The following is a 14,745-nucleotide window of genomic DNA, read 5'->3' on the forward strand; positions in this document are numbered from 1 at the left end:
AATTTTAAAACACAGGTGGTGGATATTTGCATTTTAAAAGGATTCTTCCTTTTACAAAAGTTTCCACTGCAGGGTTCCATTATATATCCAATTCCTCTTAGTGCATTTATCATACAATTTAATTTACCAAAATTTGATTTATATGTCACTCTAAAGGGGTAGCTCTCAAGTTCTAGTGAGCACAAGAATCACTAGTGCGACTTATTTAAAATTCAGATCTTTCCCCATCTCCTCCCCAAGATTCTAATTCATTAGGACTTGGGTGGGGCCCAGGCTCTTCACTGTTGATAAGTATCCCCAGGCGGCTGATGCAGGTGGTCAGTGAAATGTGTTTTGGGAAACACAACTTCAAAGAAACACAGGTAATACATAAATGGGCCCAACTGTAGGGGCTTCTCCAGAGCTCTGAACACCCTCTGAATACCAAGTGTCCCCTTTCCTCTTCATTTGGCAAATTTTTGTTTACTCTTCTGCCTCTCTTCTACTCACACCCCCTAGCTGCCAAACATCTTTAATTGCAGGTATAAAAATGTTTGTCCTTTCATTTAAAAAATGAAAGGACAGTTATCTCAATAAAGCCCCCAGCTTTATTGAGATAACTGACAGAGCATTGTGTAAATTTGAAGTAGATAATGTGTTGATTAGATACACTCTTACGACACACCTTCATGTCATCACCTAGTTACCATTTCCTTCTTATGGTGAAGACATTTAAGGTCTACTCTCTGAGCATTTACGTTTCAAGTACACAATATAGTACTGTTGTCCTTTTATTTTTAACCTCCGTTTTGCTCTTAGGGATCTCTTTGGATCTTCCTTATTCTCATTTCTTGATGCTGACAATCTTCCTGTGAATTCACGCACCTATTCTGTACCCGTTCCCCCTTCACCTACGCCACCGACCTGCCCCAGGCCCTCCCTCTTAGTGTGCTAGATCTGGATGCTGAAGGCTATGGCTTGGTCCAGAAATATCAGGCATTTTATGAATAGTTACTTCTGCTGAGGTTTCTCTTAGTCAAATCTAGCGCCTTTGTTCTTTCTGCTTCTTATCCCCTCCAAATACCCCTGAAATACCAAAACTTAATTTTTTAAATAAAACAAATTGTGAGAATGACTTGCTTTGGCATGATTCCCTTCCTCCATGAGTATTAATATCCTAGGCCTTGAGAGATGAATGCCAGAAATGTACATTTAAAATACGATAATAGTTTAATGAAATTTGTTTAGAAAAAGTGACTGACATTTATGGCACATGTATCTACGTATTTAATATATCATTGATCTTTAAAAAGTCAGTTGCTTGACCCATATTTTGTCTTTGATTAGTTCTCTAAATCTCTAGTTATCTCCAAAAACATTTACAGATTTCCATACTTTAGAGATTTTTCTCCTTTATTAATCTCCTATATCCCTGAATTTTACTCTGGGTAAAGTTGAGATAACTCTGGGGTGATCTCCAAGTAACTCCAGTAGTAATAAAAGCAACGGAAGAGCAAAGAGCCATCACAGTTGGCTACTGGTTGGAAATCTTTTCTTTTCATAGATGTATCAGGACTTATGCTTCCCTTGAAGTAATGAGCTCTTAAGAGCCTTGTTTGACTTCCACAACAACATAGTGAGAGGTTCTGCTACTTGTTTATTGGGCCTCCGTGTACCTTCTTTAATCCATTCAGTGCTTGGCTAGGCCTCTGTGATCAAAGGTGAGGGACTTTCTAGGAAAAGTTGGCGGTGGAGGAGGGACAGAGGTAAGGGGTGTAGTTGTCACTGGGTGAAGGCAAGGATCATATGGAGGTAGTTTCAGGTTGTCTAACTCTTGAACGCAGGAACTCATTTTTTAAAAAAATATTTATTTATTTATCATTTATTTATTTAGGCTGTGCTGGGTCTTAGTTGCAGCATACGGGATCTCTAGTTGCAGCATGTGGACTAATTAGTTGTGGCATGCCAACTCTTAGTTGTGGCATGCATGCGGGATCTAGTTCCCCGACCAGGGATTGAACCTGGGCCCCCTGCGTTGGGAGCGTGGAGCCATACCCACTGGACCACCAGGGAAGTCCCGCAGGAACTCATTTTGTATGTTCAGTGTGATCCAATTTTTGTAGAAGCGACTACTGTATCCAGGGGGAAAGAAAAGTTGGATGGTAATCTCTGGGTGTGGGATTACAGCTGATTTTTTTCCTTTTTCTTTTCTGAATTTTCCAAAGTTTCTACGGTGACCGTGTATTATTATTAAAAACAATTTAAAAGAAAGAAAGAAACCTACTTTGCCCAGCACCTGGAGTCTGTTTCCTAGGGTACCTAGTCTTTCATAGATTTATCTCAGATCCTACCTGTTGCATAGAAACAACGGTGAAAGGAAAGTTCTCGTGATGTGGCCGAGAGGTTCAGCAAACAAAAGACTGACCTGGAACTGGAGGGCCCGGGACGTTCTGCCCTGCATTTTAGTGCTCGTTGCATGCTCCTCAGTACGTGTGGATGCCCCTGCCACTCCTTCCACTCAAGAATTAAGAGAAGATTGCCCGGCATTTGGGATTCTAACTTTGTCTTCTTTCTTTTATCCTTCCCCTCCCCGCCCCCCCGCTCCTCTTCTCCCCTCTCTTCCTTCCTCAAGGCCTCTCCCACCTCATGATGAGTGAACAAGGTAGGTGCTCTGTGCTGTGGTGCTGCAGCGGCCTGAATTGCTTGCCTTCGTGCCTCTGGCTGGTCGCTCAGAGCCTCATCATCCCTGGCAGGCCATTTGCTGCCTGTCTCTCCTACCATGGGCCAGGCTGGCAGCAGGGCCATCCTGCGGCGGGGGGCGCCTTTCCCACTGCATCGTGGTTTCCTGCCCCCATCACCCCCTTGGCTTCTCCATTATGCACCATCATTTGTCATCCTGGGCCCTGGCTCTGCCGGGCTGCCTCCAAGAGAGAAGCATGAAACAAGCCATGACGGTGTCGATAATGGGGGTGAATGAAGCTAATTTCAGAGCAACAGAGCGGTTAACTTCTTCCCTAAGCCCCATGCTGGGGCCCCAGGTTGGGGGAGAGGAGCTGGGCTGCTCTGAATTTCACTCTGAGTAAAGGTTTGCTTATTGTCTTCCCCTCCATCCCACTGCCCATTGTAATGACTTTTAGCCCCAGAGCCCCGAACGGTCAAAGGGAACCCTTGGGGGTTTGACTGTTTTCAGTTTTGTATAAAAGCAAAAACCACCGAAAGAACATGCTAATGTCCTCATGGCAGGATTCTAACTCATTATACACCCTGAAGAAAACTGCATATAAAGATCTGTAAATTCAGCATCTGCAAAGTAAAATATTCAATTATGCAGGAAATGAACTGTGCAGGAAATTCAGCTCAGCTAAGCACAGGGTGGGCTGTGGATGAAGCCTTTTTCTCCTAAATAAAAATTTTCCATATTATCAGCCTAAATCAGGATTCAAGAACTGAGCCTACTTAAAATTGTCTTTTTCTTCACCGTTCAATTGCTGCTATTGTGTTTCTTCTGCTCTTTGGAATGATTGCCAGATGGGTCTACCTGCCACGCCCTGACACCGAAAGACTGTACTTTAATTTCTCTTGTCTTTTTCAAAATACACATGGGATTCAGTGCCTTTTTTTGGAGGACCAGAGAAAAGGGAAAGGAGAGGTATTTCCACGTTCTGCTGTTTTTTCTTGATCTTTTGAGTAGGGTGGGGCAGCACGGAAGGACACCCCCCCACACACACACCCATTTCCTTACACTGGATCCATCAGACAGTGTTGCCATAAAGGGGAGTGTATGATCAGATCAAGGAACAACCCAGGTCTGAGGGAAGTTTGCTTGTGGTGTCCAGGTAGCTGCGGAGGTGGGCAGTTGAGGGCATCCTGACTTGATAAGGCAGGACAAGGAGGAAGCACACTTTACCAACAGAATTGTATCCTCCAGACCTGAGCCAAGATCCATGATGTGGACTCTGGACATTTCAATGAACACATGGTCTGGTATAGGAGCAGATGTCAAAGAACAGAGCTGGACGGAGGGGGTCAGGTGAGTTTTCCAGTGTTAGATGGTGCTCTGGAAGAGGTTGGGATGAAGTCTCTCTATTCTTGTAGGTGAGTGAGAGAAGTTATCCCCCTACAGCAGGTTACTATGAAGTGAATATGAGTAGGGGGTGCTCTTTATGTTGACTTAGTATCCAGGTAGTTTGAGAGAGTTATGCATATCTCTACAGAGTGGTAAGACCCAAGCTCTATGAATTGCTGGAATTTGGTGGCCTGACCTTGATAATAAGTTCCACCAGAAAAAGCAGGCCCTCAGAGTCCTGATGACAAGATGCCCTTCTACATTCTCTCATCTTATGCTCTCAGCTGCCCTTTTGGAGTTCTAGCTTTTACAATGGCTTGGAAGTCTGAGTGTATCGTATGGGCGATGTCATAGCATAGAGTCTAGGTAGATGAGATAGGCTGGTGGGGACTTCTTTAATCTTGATTCGGTTTATTTCAGACCCACTGATGAGCACTCAACATTGAAGTGTACATGAGTAGAGAATTCAGACATACTGTGTACACATGCTCTGGGGGGGTAAGTCAGGAATCTTCTAGAAAAACAGTCTTTAGGCAATGAAATAATGACAGACACGGATATTGTGAATCCCTCTTGAGAGAGGTTTTCAAAAAAGGATGCAGAATTCTTCTGGGTGGTCAGTGTCACTAAGATTTGAAGGTGCAGTCTGCTGTTTAATTTGTTTTTAAGAAGGTCCTTTGACCCCATTCCTCCTCCTCTCATTCTTTTCCATTTCCCACCCTTTGTCTGTTCTTGCCCTTGTGATGATTACCTAAAAAGCCAATACTCCTTTCCTTTTCCTTATTCCTTCAACATGAAAGAAGGAGATTTCTGTCTGGTTCTTGCTGAATCTCCAGAATTTGTTTTTGATGCCCATAAATAGGTGTGGAAACACTGACGTATGTTGTGTGTGTACCACCTATACATGTATGTCATACTCTTGATCCTCATGACTCATATTAATGTTGAGAAAATACAGGAGAACTTAGATTCTCTGAAACTTTCCCTAAACGATTTTACATTGGTTAAGTGTATGCAATTTCACATACATGTGGCTATGCAGTGCTTTTGCATGCAGATTTGGTCATGTTTCTAAGGATGGGACTGAGAAGAAGCTAATGGGAAAAAGCTTAAACGTGAAGCTGATGGAAGCAGCCTTGCTGGTCACACTGTTTAAGCAAAACATTGTGCATTTGTTTTGTGCTGCCTTCTCAAGATTGTACTGCTGTTGCCATTACTATTGTGGGTGGTGTTGTGTGTGTTACATTTCTTTGTGTGTCTGCAGTGTGCTGATGTTTTACTCTCCCTGCTCTCTCTCTCTCTCTTGCCGCCTCCATGGTGGACACCATGCTTCCTCTACATAACTGGATGTTCCTTTCTGTAGGTAGAAGTAAAGGTAGAGATCATTTTATTTTTATCATTATAACTATCAATCTGCCTTCTGAAATATTCATGTATACAAGGGGAGTTGTTGATTCTGATGAATATAGTCCAGATTTTAACAGTGTTTTTAACAAAAACTAAAAGAAAATAAAATAAAAAGCCAATGCTACCATTTTCCTTCAATGTACTTCGTACTCAGTGGTTTGGGGATCATTCTGAGTTGGCCTGCCTCCCTCTAAATCCAGGATGAGCCTTACCCGTTATGGTGTGCTGTTTCTAGCAGGAATGGGGGGGTTCTGAAAGTGGTTGTGCAGTGTTGGGAAGATATATTTTACTTAAATCAGGGTATTCTAAGATCCCCTCCAGTAAATGTATTGGAGGGACAGGAACGATGTGAAATGAAGTGCCAATGTGTCATCACTTGGGAATAACTGGATTCAGGGAGGGAAGGATGATAGATGAGAAAGGGGAGAGGATTGGTGAATAGCTTGAAATTTTATTTAATGTGAAATTTGGGGGATATTTATTGCTCTTTTATCTTCTGTGTTACATATTCTGTATTTTGGGGAGTGGAACTCTTCTGATTGGGGGTGATGAGCTGAGAATGGTGGGACTGGAGGTGTGGAAGAACATAGGAAGGACAGTGCATTACATCATAAGGAAAAAGTGGAGAAAGAGACAACACTGGATTTTAACTACCAAGTCCACCTTTTGCTGGGCAGCCCTGGGAAAAGGAGAGGCGCTGAGCAGATGCGCTTGCTCTGATGTTCCGACATGGCTTTCAGTGCTTCACACCTTTGGGTACCACAGCTCACTCATCCATCCCTAATCAAAGCTGTCAGCGACCTGAGCCTGGAGGACCTGCCTCACCAGCTCAAATTGGATTAGCTGTTCAGGACTGAAGGGAGAGGTTAATTAATAAATTATAAACATGTATTTGCATTTGGTTCTCCCCTTTTCCTTCCTAACTCTCCAGTCCCTATCTCTGTGAAGCCATGTGCCTCTGTTTCCTATAAAGATTGGCAAATAACAGAAACAGGACATGTGAATTCTGGCATGAAGATGTTGAAGAAAGATGGGGCTGGCAAGATATTGAAAATGTTGATTTGATGACTAGTCTGTGAACTGGCCATCTCTCATTTGAATTTCATGCCTTTCTTGATTTTTAACAAGTTATGCATGGTTACCTTGAAGTAGTTCAGTCCTGTCACTTTGGGGTTAATCGATTGCCTATTCCTTTTATGCTAGTCACAGGGGCGGGGTTCATTCTCAGAAATCTGTCACGGGGAGCTCTTACCCTGTTATGAGCTTGATACCCTTAGAAAGGAGGTGGGAAAGGGGGATGAGGAAGAGGAATAACGATTGAAAGGGTACATCTGGCTGCCCCCTCCACTTCTCTACTTACTGTATTCAACCAGAGGCTTCTAGTGATCTCTTCATAGGCAAAGTCACCAGTCTTTGCCCAGGACACAACCTTTCTGAAGCACGTGGCACTGTGTCACTTGTCCCTTCTCCCACTGGCTTCTATGAGAACACATTACGGTCAGTCTCCCCTGCCCCCCACTCCAACCCCTGAACCTCTCTCCTTTTCTTTCCCTAATCCCCTAAAACATCCCATAAGATAGAGGTCTTTCGTGTTTTTAGATTTTGCACATGGGTGTCTTATTTTCTTTCTCCGGTCACTGCTACTAACACTGATTGATCATTTCCTGTGTGGCAGCCATTGTGCCATGTGCTTTATATGCCTTATCACACTAAATCATCACAACTGTCTTGTGAGGTAGATGGTAGTGTTATCCTTGCTCTACGGACAGGTAGATCAAGGCTCAGAGAGTTAAATAACTTAAGTCAGACGGCTACTAAGTAAAAATGAAACTCAGAATCTGAGCACCTAACCACTACTCTATACTGCCTCTCTTGGGTCCAAGGATGACATCCATGGATATGCCTCCCAACTACCTCCCTGGCACTGACCTGGCTCAAGTTCCAACCTGCCACTTTGCATTCCCCATAACACATGTCCATATAACTGTGCTGTCACTTCAGTATTTAAAGTCAACCTTCGCACCATCTGGCCACAAACCAGCTTCCTTATTTTCGTTAATGGTTCTCCCGTCTTCCTTATCACGTGGGCTTGAACTCAGCAACTGCTTTCTTTTTCCTTCTTGAACTTTCCTATTCCCAGGTGATGTTAAGAGAGGGTGTTGGGATTCTTTTTTGGAATGTCTCTTGCATCTCTATTTGACACTCTGGTTCAGTTCCCAGTCAGCCCTTATTAGATTAGTGCCCTAGCCTAATTAATCTCTGTTCTCTTCCAGTCTGTCCAGTAACTGAGAACTGCTTAAGCTCTGCTGTCCCCCATATGGAGTGCAGGATTAGCTATCTCACTTTCAAAGCCATCCCTAATATGGCCTTTTTACCTTTAACCTTCCTCCCTGTTAATCTTTGATGCAAAATTGATGCCAAATATGATACCATATCACTGTACCTTTCCTCGTCTCCTAGTTTTACTTATTCTGTTTTCCTCCCCTATTGACAGTTCCTCCTCCTCTTGTTTCTGCCCACTGAAATCATACGTAGATTTTATTTCCTAGCTGATGATGTGAGTGCTCTGCATTGCTGCATTCAGATATGAGCTTTCCTTCCATGTCCCCCTCTACTATCCTATATTAAACTTATTTGGGAATTGGGCTACTCCCCACTACTAGATTGCAAGTATGCTGAAGACAAACGTATTCATTTTTTAATGCCCAGATGGGTCAAGCATAGGAGGTTATACCAAGAAGGGACTCAAAACCCCTAATCCTTCTTATCCTGCTGTCAGTCATCTTCCTAGAAGGGAAAATAAAGCAAAATTAAAATTAAATCGGATCATGTAGCCAGTCTGCTCAAAAGCTTTTGAAGGGTTCTTGTATAATTGTCAACACGCCTTCTCCACTTTTTCTACAATGACTTAGCGTACTCTGGCACTATTCACCCCCACCAGGCCCCTTGTCTCGACCTAAAGTCAACAGCTCTCTCTGCCTGAATCCACACTATGGTTTCCTGCCTCAGGCTTTTCCTCAAGCTCTTATCCTCTTTCTTGAATGTCCTTGGAACACCCTTCTCCCCCTTATCACCCTTTAAGGCTCAAGCTTCCTAGGTCCGCCAGACTTTGTGTTTCTGTTATGAAGTACCTAGGCCAAACTGCCCTGAATCAGACTTATTCATGTGTTTCAATCACCCCAGTCCCTGAAGAACCTTGCACCCATACTGCACGTAGCTCAGTACTTTGTCCAGAGTTGTACACCAACCTATGCCCCTTATCACTACCCCAACCAACGGAGCAAAGGAGCCCCAGTGGGTCATGGACTGGGGCCAGATGTTCTGGCTCCAGTTCCCCCCTCACTCAGGCCTTCTCTTGGCTCTGTGTGTACAAGTGACAGAGGGAAATGGTCATAGATTACATCAGAATAAAGGTGAGAAAGTCTTTGGATATATTCTTAGGAGCTTGTCAGAGAAAAGAATGCCTCAGATTTGGTCATTCTTTTAAAGCTGAGTGATGAAATAGCAAACATGTAGTGGAAAGAATTGTGAAGTTAAATCTACAAAACTGAGCAGGATGTTTAGGCTATAACGATTAATCGCCACATTCAGGAGGTCATTGGGCTGCACTGGGCCAAAAGCAAACATGACTTTAACTAGAAGTAGCTGACCAAAGGAGTTCTCCAGCAATCAGTCTTGGTCAGCTTTTTTGACTTGATTTTGACTGCCTTTGTTTAAGTGTTTAGAGTGTGTTTTGGCCTCCATCCCCCTTTCTTGTCAGTTTGGGGATTGACAGTCCTGGGTTAGATTACCAAATACTTTCCATTAAAATGAACTTGGAATAGGTGTTGCAGACTCAAATGTCTACAGGGGCTTGACAAGTATTATCAAGGAGCAGATCTTGTAGTAAGAAAAGTCCTAGTGTAAGATCAACAGTAGGGAGTGGTACGGATTGTGGCAAACTGGAAAGCACAAATCCCGTCAAGGGCAGCAGCCTCTACTTTGCTCCAGCCGATTGCTGCCATGCAAGAATGCATGCCCAGTGTCACCAGAGCCTCAAGATAAGCCAGAGTAGATTTTATAAAAATGTCAGCTCATGGCCTCTTTCTTTCTCTCTCTATATACGTATACGTACACACATACACTCACATGAGCCAAATGATTTGGCCCGTGAGCCACAAGCTTTTGGCCTTTGGCTTGACGAGAAAAGAGGAGTAAAATATTCCTCCAAGGTTTCTTGCTGAATGTCAGTAGTAGGCAGCATGCTTGATTAATTTTCGCGTTGCCCACAGCAGTGGTCAGGGCACCAGGAATATTTCCTACCCTTAGCACTACTGCCAGGGAGCCTGATCCATGTGTTGGTTGAAGTTAGTTTTGTAGAGGGGAGTGGGCATGGGTGGAGAGGGTATGGAGAATGCCCAGAATGACCAAGAAGAGAGGTCACTGACACCTTCAACAATTGCCAAGAACCAGCACAACCTGTAAATAATAAGGGTGGCTAGGGACCATTTAATTCCTTTTTTCTTTTGCTCTACAGAACTTTTTATCTACTAGACTAGATAGTGTTGACCCTAAATTTACTTTAATCCATCAGATTTGAGAGACCCCTTCCAATTTATATGTATTTTTCCCCTGTAGATTTGATTGGCCTTTTAATGATGAACTAGTGAACACTGGCCAAACTGGAAAGAGATAATTAAGCTACATGAACTTGAACACGATTTCATGTAGATTATATTTTGCTGGTAATAACATTAAAAAAAGCTCATTTCGGGAGTTGAGGCCTCTCTTGTCCCTGCTAGGACACAAGAGCCCTGAAAATAAGTTACTGCTTTGATAGCCAACTGTTTATGCAAATTAGTAAATGCAATGCCAGCTACTAATTATGAAAATAAACTCATCTGTGCTCTATAAATATCTAATTATAATAAAATAAGGGCAATATTATATTTCCATCTCTTGCCTCATCTGTTTCTCATCCACCACTGATTTGTCCTCTTGACAATGAATAACATCATTTTGTTTTTAAAAGAAGCCTATTTTCCATGTTTTATTATTTTCTTCTAACGTTTTGAAAGTCTGCAGGGGGAAAATAGGTCTATTTTAAATACAAGAAGTAAGATTGCTTGATTTTAGCAACTCTGTGTTTTTGACAGTGATATCTAAAATGGTGCTTTAAAATACGAAAAATGTTTTTTCTCCTTCCCTCTTTAGGAATATTCATTGGACACTGAAGAAATTTTTTAAAAGCAGGTGTTTCTTGGAGCATTTTTTAAAATGTGTAAATGTGAACAGATTTATTAGTAAAATGAACAATGGATCAATGGGATGTTTCAATTAAGCTCCAACTGGCATTATATATAAAGGAAAATATTTCTCAGATTTCTAACCAATATGTCTATTTCCTCCTTCTCAATTATCTATTTGGATTTAGTATTTACACACAGATTTCGTTTCTGTGTGCATATATCATAAAACACTTTCTCCTCCAAGGTGAATGGTGACCTACGTACGTGTATAGACTTTTGCTTACCAAGGCAAGTTGGTTAATCTTAAAGGACATATAATTTTCAACTTTGATAACAGGATGTTTTATTAAATTGTATTATCTTTATGAAACATTTATAAAGAACTCAAGCAGAATGCATTTCCTTATGTGCTTAGGTTTGTCTGTGTTATGGTGTGTTTTTCAGGTGTGTGGGGCAGTGTATATACATCTGGGTATAGGTCCAGTTTGTCCAAATACTTATTAATAGGTTTATACTGATTGAGTATGTTATTACACGTAGCTTTCATTTGTAGAGTACTAAAAATAATTCATTCCAGTGTGATATACATCTGAATTTAGCAGATTGTGTACTTTAACACTTGAAAAACAATGGTTATTCAGCATTCAACAAATATTGACAAAGAGCCAACAACAGGCCAGGCCACTTGCTAGGTATAAAGTACACAGGGCGGACCCAGGAAATATGGGCCTGTCCTCTGACATCTTGCTAACAGTCAGTAGAGTTTGAAAATGGTTTTCAAATGTCACAGCCACCTCTCCTTCTAAAGCCTTACATAAATTCTGCTTTCGACTTATTATTATATATGTAGTCTTAAAATGATTTTATTTATTTTAAAGGGAAACTGTCAGGTAACAATTCAGTTAGCTGACTCCCCACCTTTTAACTTCTCAGAATCAGAAAAGAGAACTTGCTTTGTATGTGAAAATGTTAGGCATTTTTCATTTATTTATTTGTTTATCTTTATTGAAGGACAGCATACATAGTGTAAATAAAGCCTATGAAATCCATACTCTTAAGCTTAAATATTTTTTAATCTATATACATCCATGTTAAATACCATCCAGACTGAGATATTCAATGTGTCCATCATCCCATAAGGTTCTGTCCTGCCACTTTCTATCACTTATTTTTAATAAATATATTTTATTCCCCCTACTTCCTTTAAAACTGTGTGATTCCATGTAGTAATCAGCAGGCAGTCTCCAGATTGCTTTAATTTTCGTTAAGAAAGATTAACCTTGCAAGACAATGAGGCATTGTGGTTTTCACTGTGTGTAAATAGAGGCAGAAATGTTGCCCTCTGGTGAGGTGGAGCTTTGCCTGGTTTTTGATGATACTCAGTTTTCCCTCTGCACAAAGAGAATATCTAATTGATATCATTGGGTTTTCCTCTTTTTTTGAAGGCATTTAGTGGTGAATAGAACAGCAGGGGTAGAAAAGACCATATGCTTTGTAAAAAGCCAGACAAATAGCACTTTGTGATGGACGTATGATTTTAACAGTGACACATCTTTCATTAAAATTTACATATAAAGTAAGGGCAGGCACGGTGACATGAAAGCTAATGCAACTCGCAACTCTTGACATAAGAACATCACAAGAAACTGGAGATCCCAGATGGGCAGCTTGGCCTTTGCCATCCTTTTAATAAGCTACTAATTGCTAATTATTTCACTCTTTTGGGCAAGTTAATTTACTGTTGACTCTTAAAGAGATACTGCTCTTTTCTCCCCCCACACCTCAGAAAACAGTTCCTTTCACCTGGAGCTGTGACAAGTGCTTCTGTGCAGGTTGGAAGCTTTCCAGCCAGTTGGAACAATGATGGCAAGCACTGGTGTGGAAAATGTCGCTGAGTAAACAATATTTTCTTGGGTCCTTTGAATATAGCGCATTTAAAAAATTCATTTGGCTAAGGATCCATTGTGTGTGCTTGTGTATGTATAAGTGTGTAACAGCCATAGTTCAAGCAGCCAACACAGGGAGAAGATCTGAAATTTGGAGCCCATTTAAAAGTGAAAGAACAGCTGCCTTTTAAATGGCTGCTAATTCTGACAATTAATGCTGTTTTGTGTGTGTGATTTTCTGTGATAGCCGTTAGGAGGGATGATGGTGTGTAATAGCTCATTTCCTAAGCTTTATGGTAATGTTGCATAGCAAAGACCAGAGAACTGAAAGAGAACCAGGTCCCACATGCTCTGGAGCCCTTTTAAATGAAAAGCCAGCAAAGTATGCTTTTTTTCTGTACTTCGACTTCCTTATGATGATTTTATATTTTAGCCAGACACAGATTATTGAATGAATGATGTGCAAGTGGGCTTGGATGCATCGGGAGTGAGTGTTTGGAAAAGAACCTTGTTTGCAACGAGCTGTCTGACAATCAAAATATTTACTTAAAGATAAGCTAATGACTGTTTCTTGCAAATGCCGGCAGATCCATTATTGAAATGAGAGTCAGTACTTTGGCTTGATACTGTCCAAAAATAAATATCAAACCTCAAATACTAGTGTGTGTGTGTGTGTGTGTGTGTGTGTGTGTGTGTGTGTGTGTATTACACTTCTCCCTAAACAAAATAAATGTATATCAACCAACAAAGGTAGGAAAATCTCCCAACCCACTTTCTTGAAATATTTAAACTGAACTTAGTATGTTACTATAACCAGTTGCTCCTAGTTGCTGTTAAGAATCACTGAATGGCTTAAAATATGCATTGAAGAAAACATATTCTTGAATTATTGGTGACATCTCTGAACATGAACTTAATAATGTGAGTTTCATGGTCTAATATATCTATAGTGACTGGCATGTTACACAGTTGATGGGAGGACTGTGGAACACAATCAATTCTAACCATTTGCTTATTGTTTAAGTCTAGAGGAACTGGAGATGTTTTAAAATGTTATATTTCTTTAAAACTAATCTGGTTTCAAAATAGCCCCAAGGAAAAACACAAGTGTGTGTGATTTGGGAGAAATTTTGTCATCTTTCAGAATCTGATATTATATAGTGTGTTAATCCAGGTTGCTATTTTCAGAAAGATTTTTTTCTTCTTTTTTCTTTTTTTTTTTTTTGCGGTACGTGGGCCTCTCACTGTTGTGGCCTCTCCCGTTGCGGAGCACAGACTCCGGATGCGCAGGCTCAGCGGCCATGGCTCACGGGCCCAGCCGCTCTGCGGCATGTGGGATCTTCCCGGACCGGGGCACGAACCCGTGTCCCCTGCATCGGCAGGTGGACTCTCAACCACTGTGCCACCAGGGAAGCCCTCAGAAAGAATTTTGACAAGTGCTAATAATATTTCAAGAAAAAAAAGTATGGGAAAAATAGATTCTTAAAACACAGATTTAAAACAAAATTAAACAGATTTTTTGACCTTAGGACTTCTCAGAGTCTTTGTTAGGACAATACAAATTTTGAATCTCTAGGAGAGAAAATGTCATTTTCAAAGTTACCCAAATTTATTATTATTATTTTTTTACCCAATTTTATTTGACGTGAAATTCTTTTTTGTAATTTACATTTTGGATGAGACAGCTAGAATTAAAACTAGTTTTCCAGTTGAAAAACTTTGGACAAGATAATTCTAAAGTCCCTTTTGAGTCTAAAATTAAAAACCTTAATGTCTCTAAATTTTGAAAGAGGCTTTTGGATTGCCTTCACTCAAGAATCCTTTTTAACTACATTTTCTGTTTGATTGGGAATAGTTTTTTGGATGGGTTGGTTTCAATAGAAAAATTACTGCTTCCTGGTAAAGTGCATAACACAGATGTTAAAACAACTGTGGTTTTAAAGACACTAGTCTTGTTAAAGTACTCCCAGTTTGTATTACAGAAGTACTATAATAGGTATCCATATAGTGTGTGTAAACAATGCTTCTGATAATGGCCTGCTTAAACTCTAGGAAAAGCTGATCTCAGCATAAGATGGGAAGATTACTAGGAACCTTATTAAGTCTTATTTGCTTTGAAATTTGGAGCAGGTTAACAGTCACCATGGTTATTTCTCTACTGTATAGCTAAGGTCATTCT

The 14,745-nt window shown here is 40.9% G+C and overlaps 1 protein-coding gene across 10 annotated transcripts in view; it reads left to right on the forward strand.

Annotated features, from left to right (window-relative positions):
• The window catches only part of NRXN3 (neurexin 3), a 1,706,389-nt gene that overhangs the window by 118,358 nt on the left and 1,573,286 nt on the right, over window positions 1–14,745 (forward strand). For 6 of the 10 annotated variants that reach the window (XR_004348667.1, XR_004348670.1, XR_004348669.1 and 3 more), the window contains 2 exons: window positions 2,612–2,641; window positions 5,409–5,420. Coding sequence is in view for 6 of the 10 variants with exons in the window: in XM_032624307.1 (XP_032480198.1) it covers window positions 2,612–2,641; window positions 5,409–5,420 (42 nt within the window). In the remaining 4 variants the exon portion in view is untranslated. The remainder of the gene's footprint in view (window positions 1–2,611; window positions 2,642–5,408; window positions 5,421–14,745) is intronic. The other 4 variants (XR_004348668.1, XM_032624303.1, XM_032624304.1 and 1 more) reach the window with 1 other exon arrangement.

This window comes from Phocoena sinus, chromosome 2, assembly GCF_008692025.1.
Source record: "Phocoena sinus isolate mPhoSin1 chromosome 2, mPhoSin1.pri, whole genome shotgun sequence".
NCBI lineage: Eukaryota > Metazoa > Chordata > Mammalia > Artiodactyla > Phocoenidae > Phocoena > Phocoena sinus.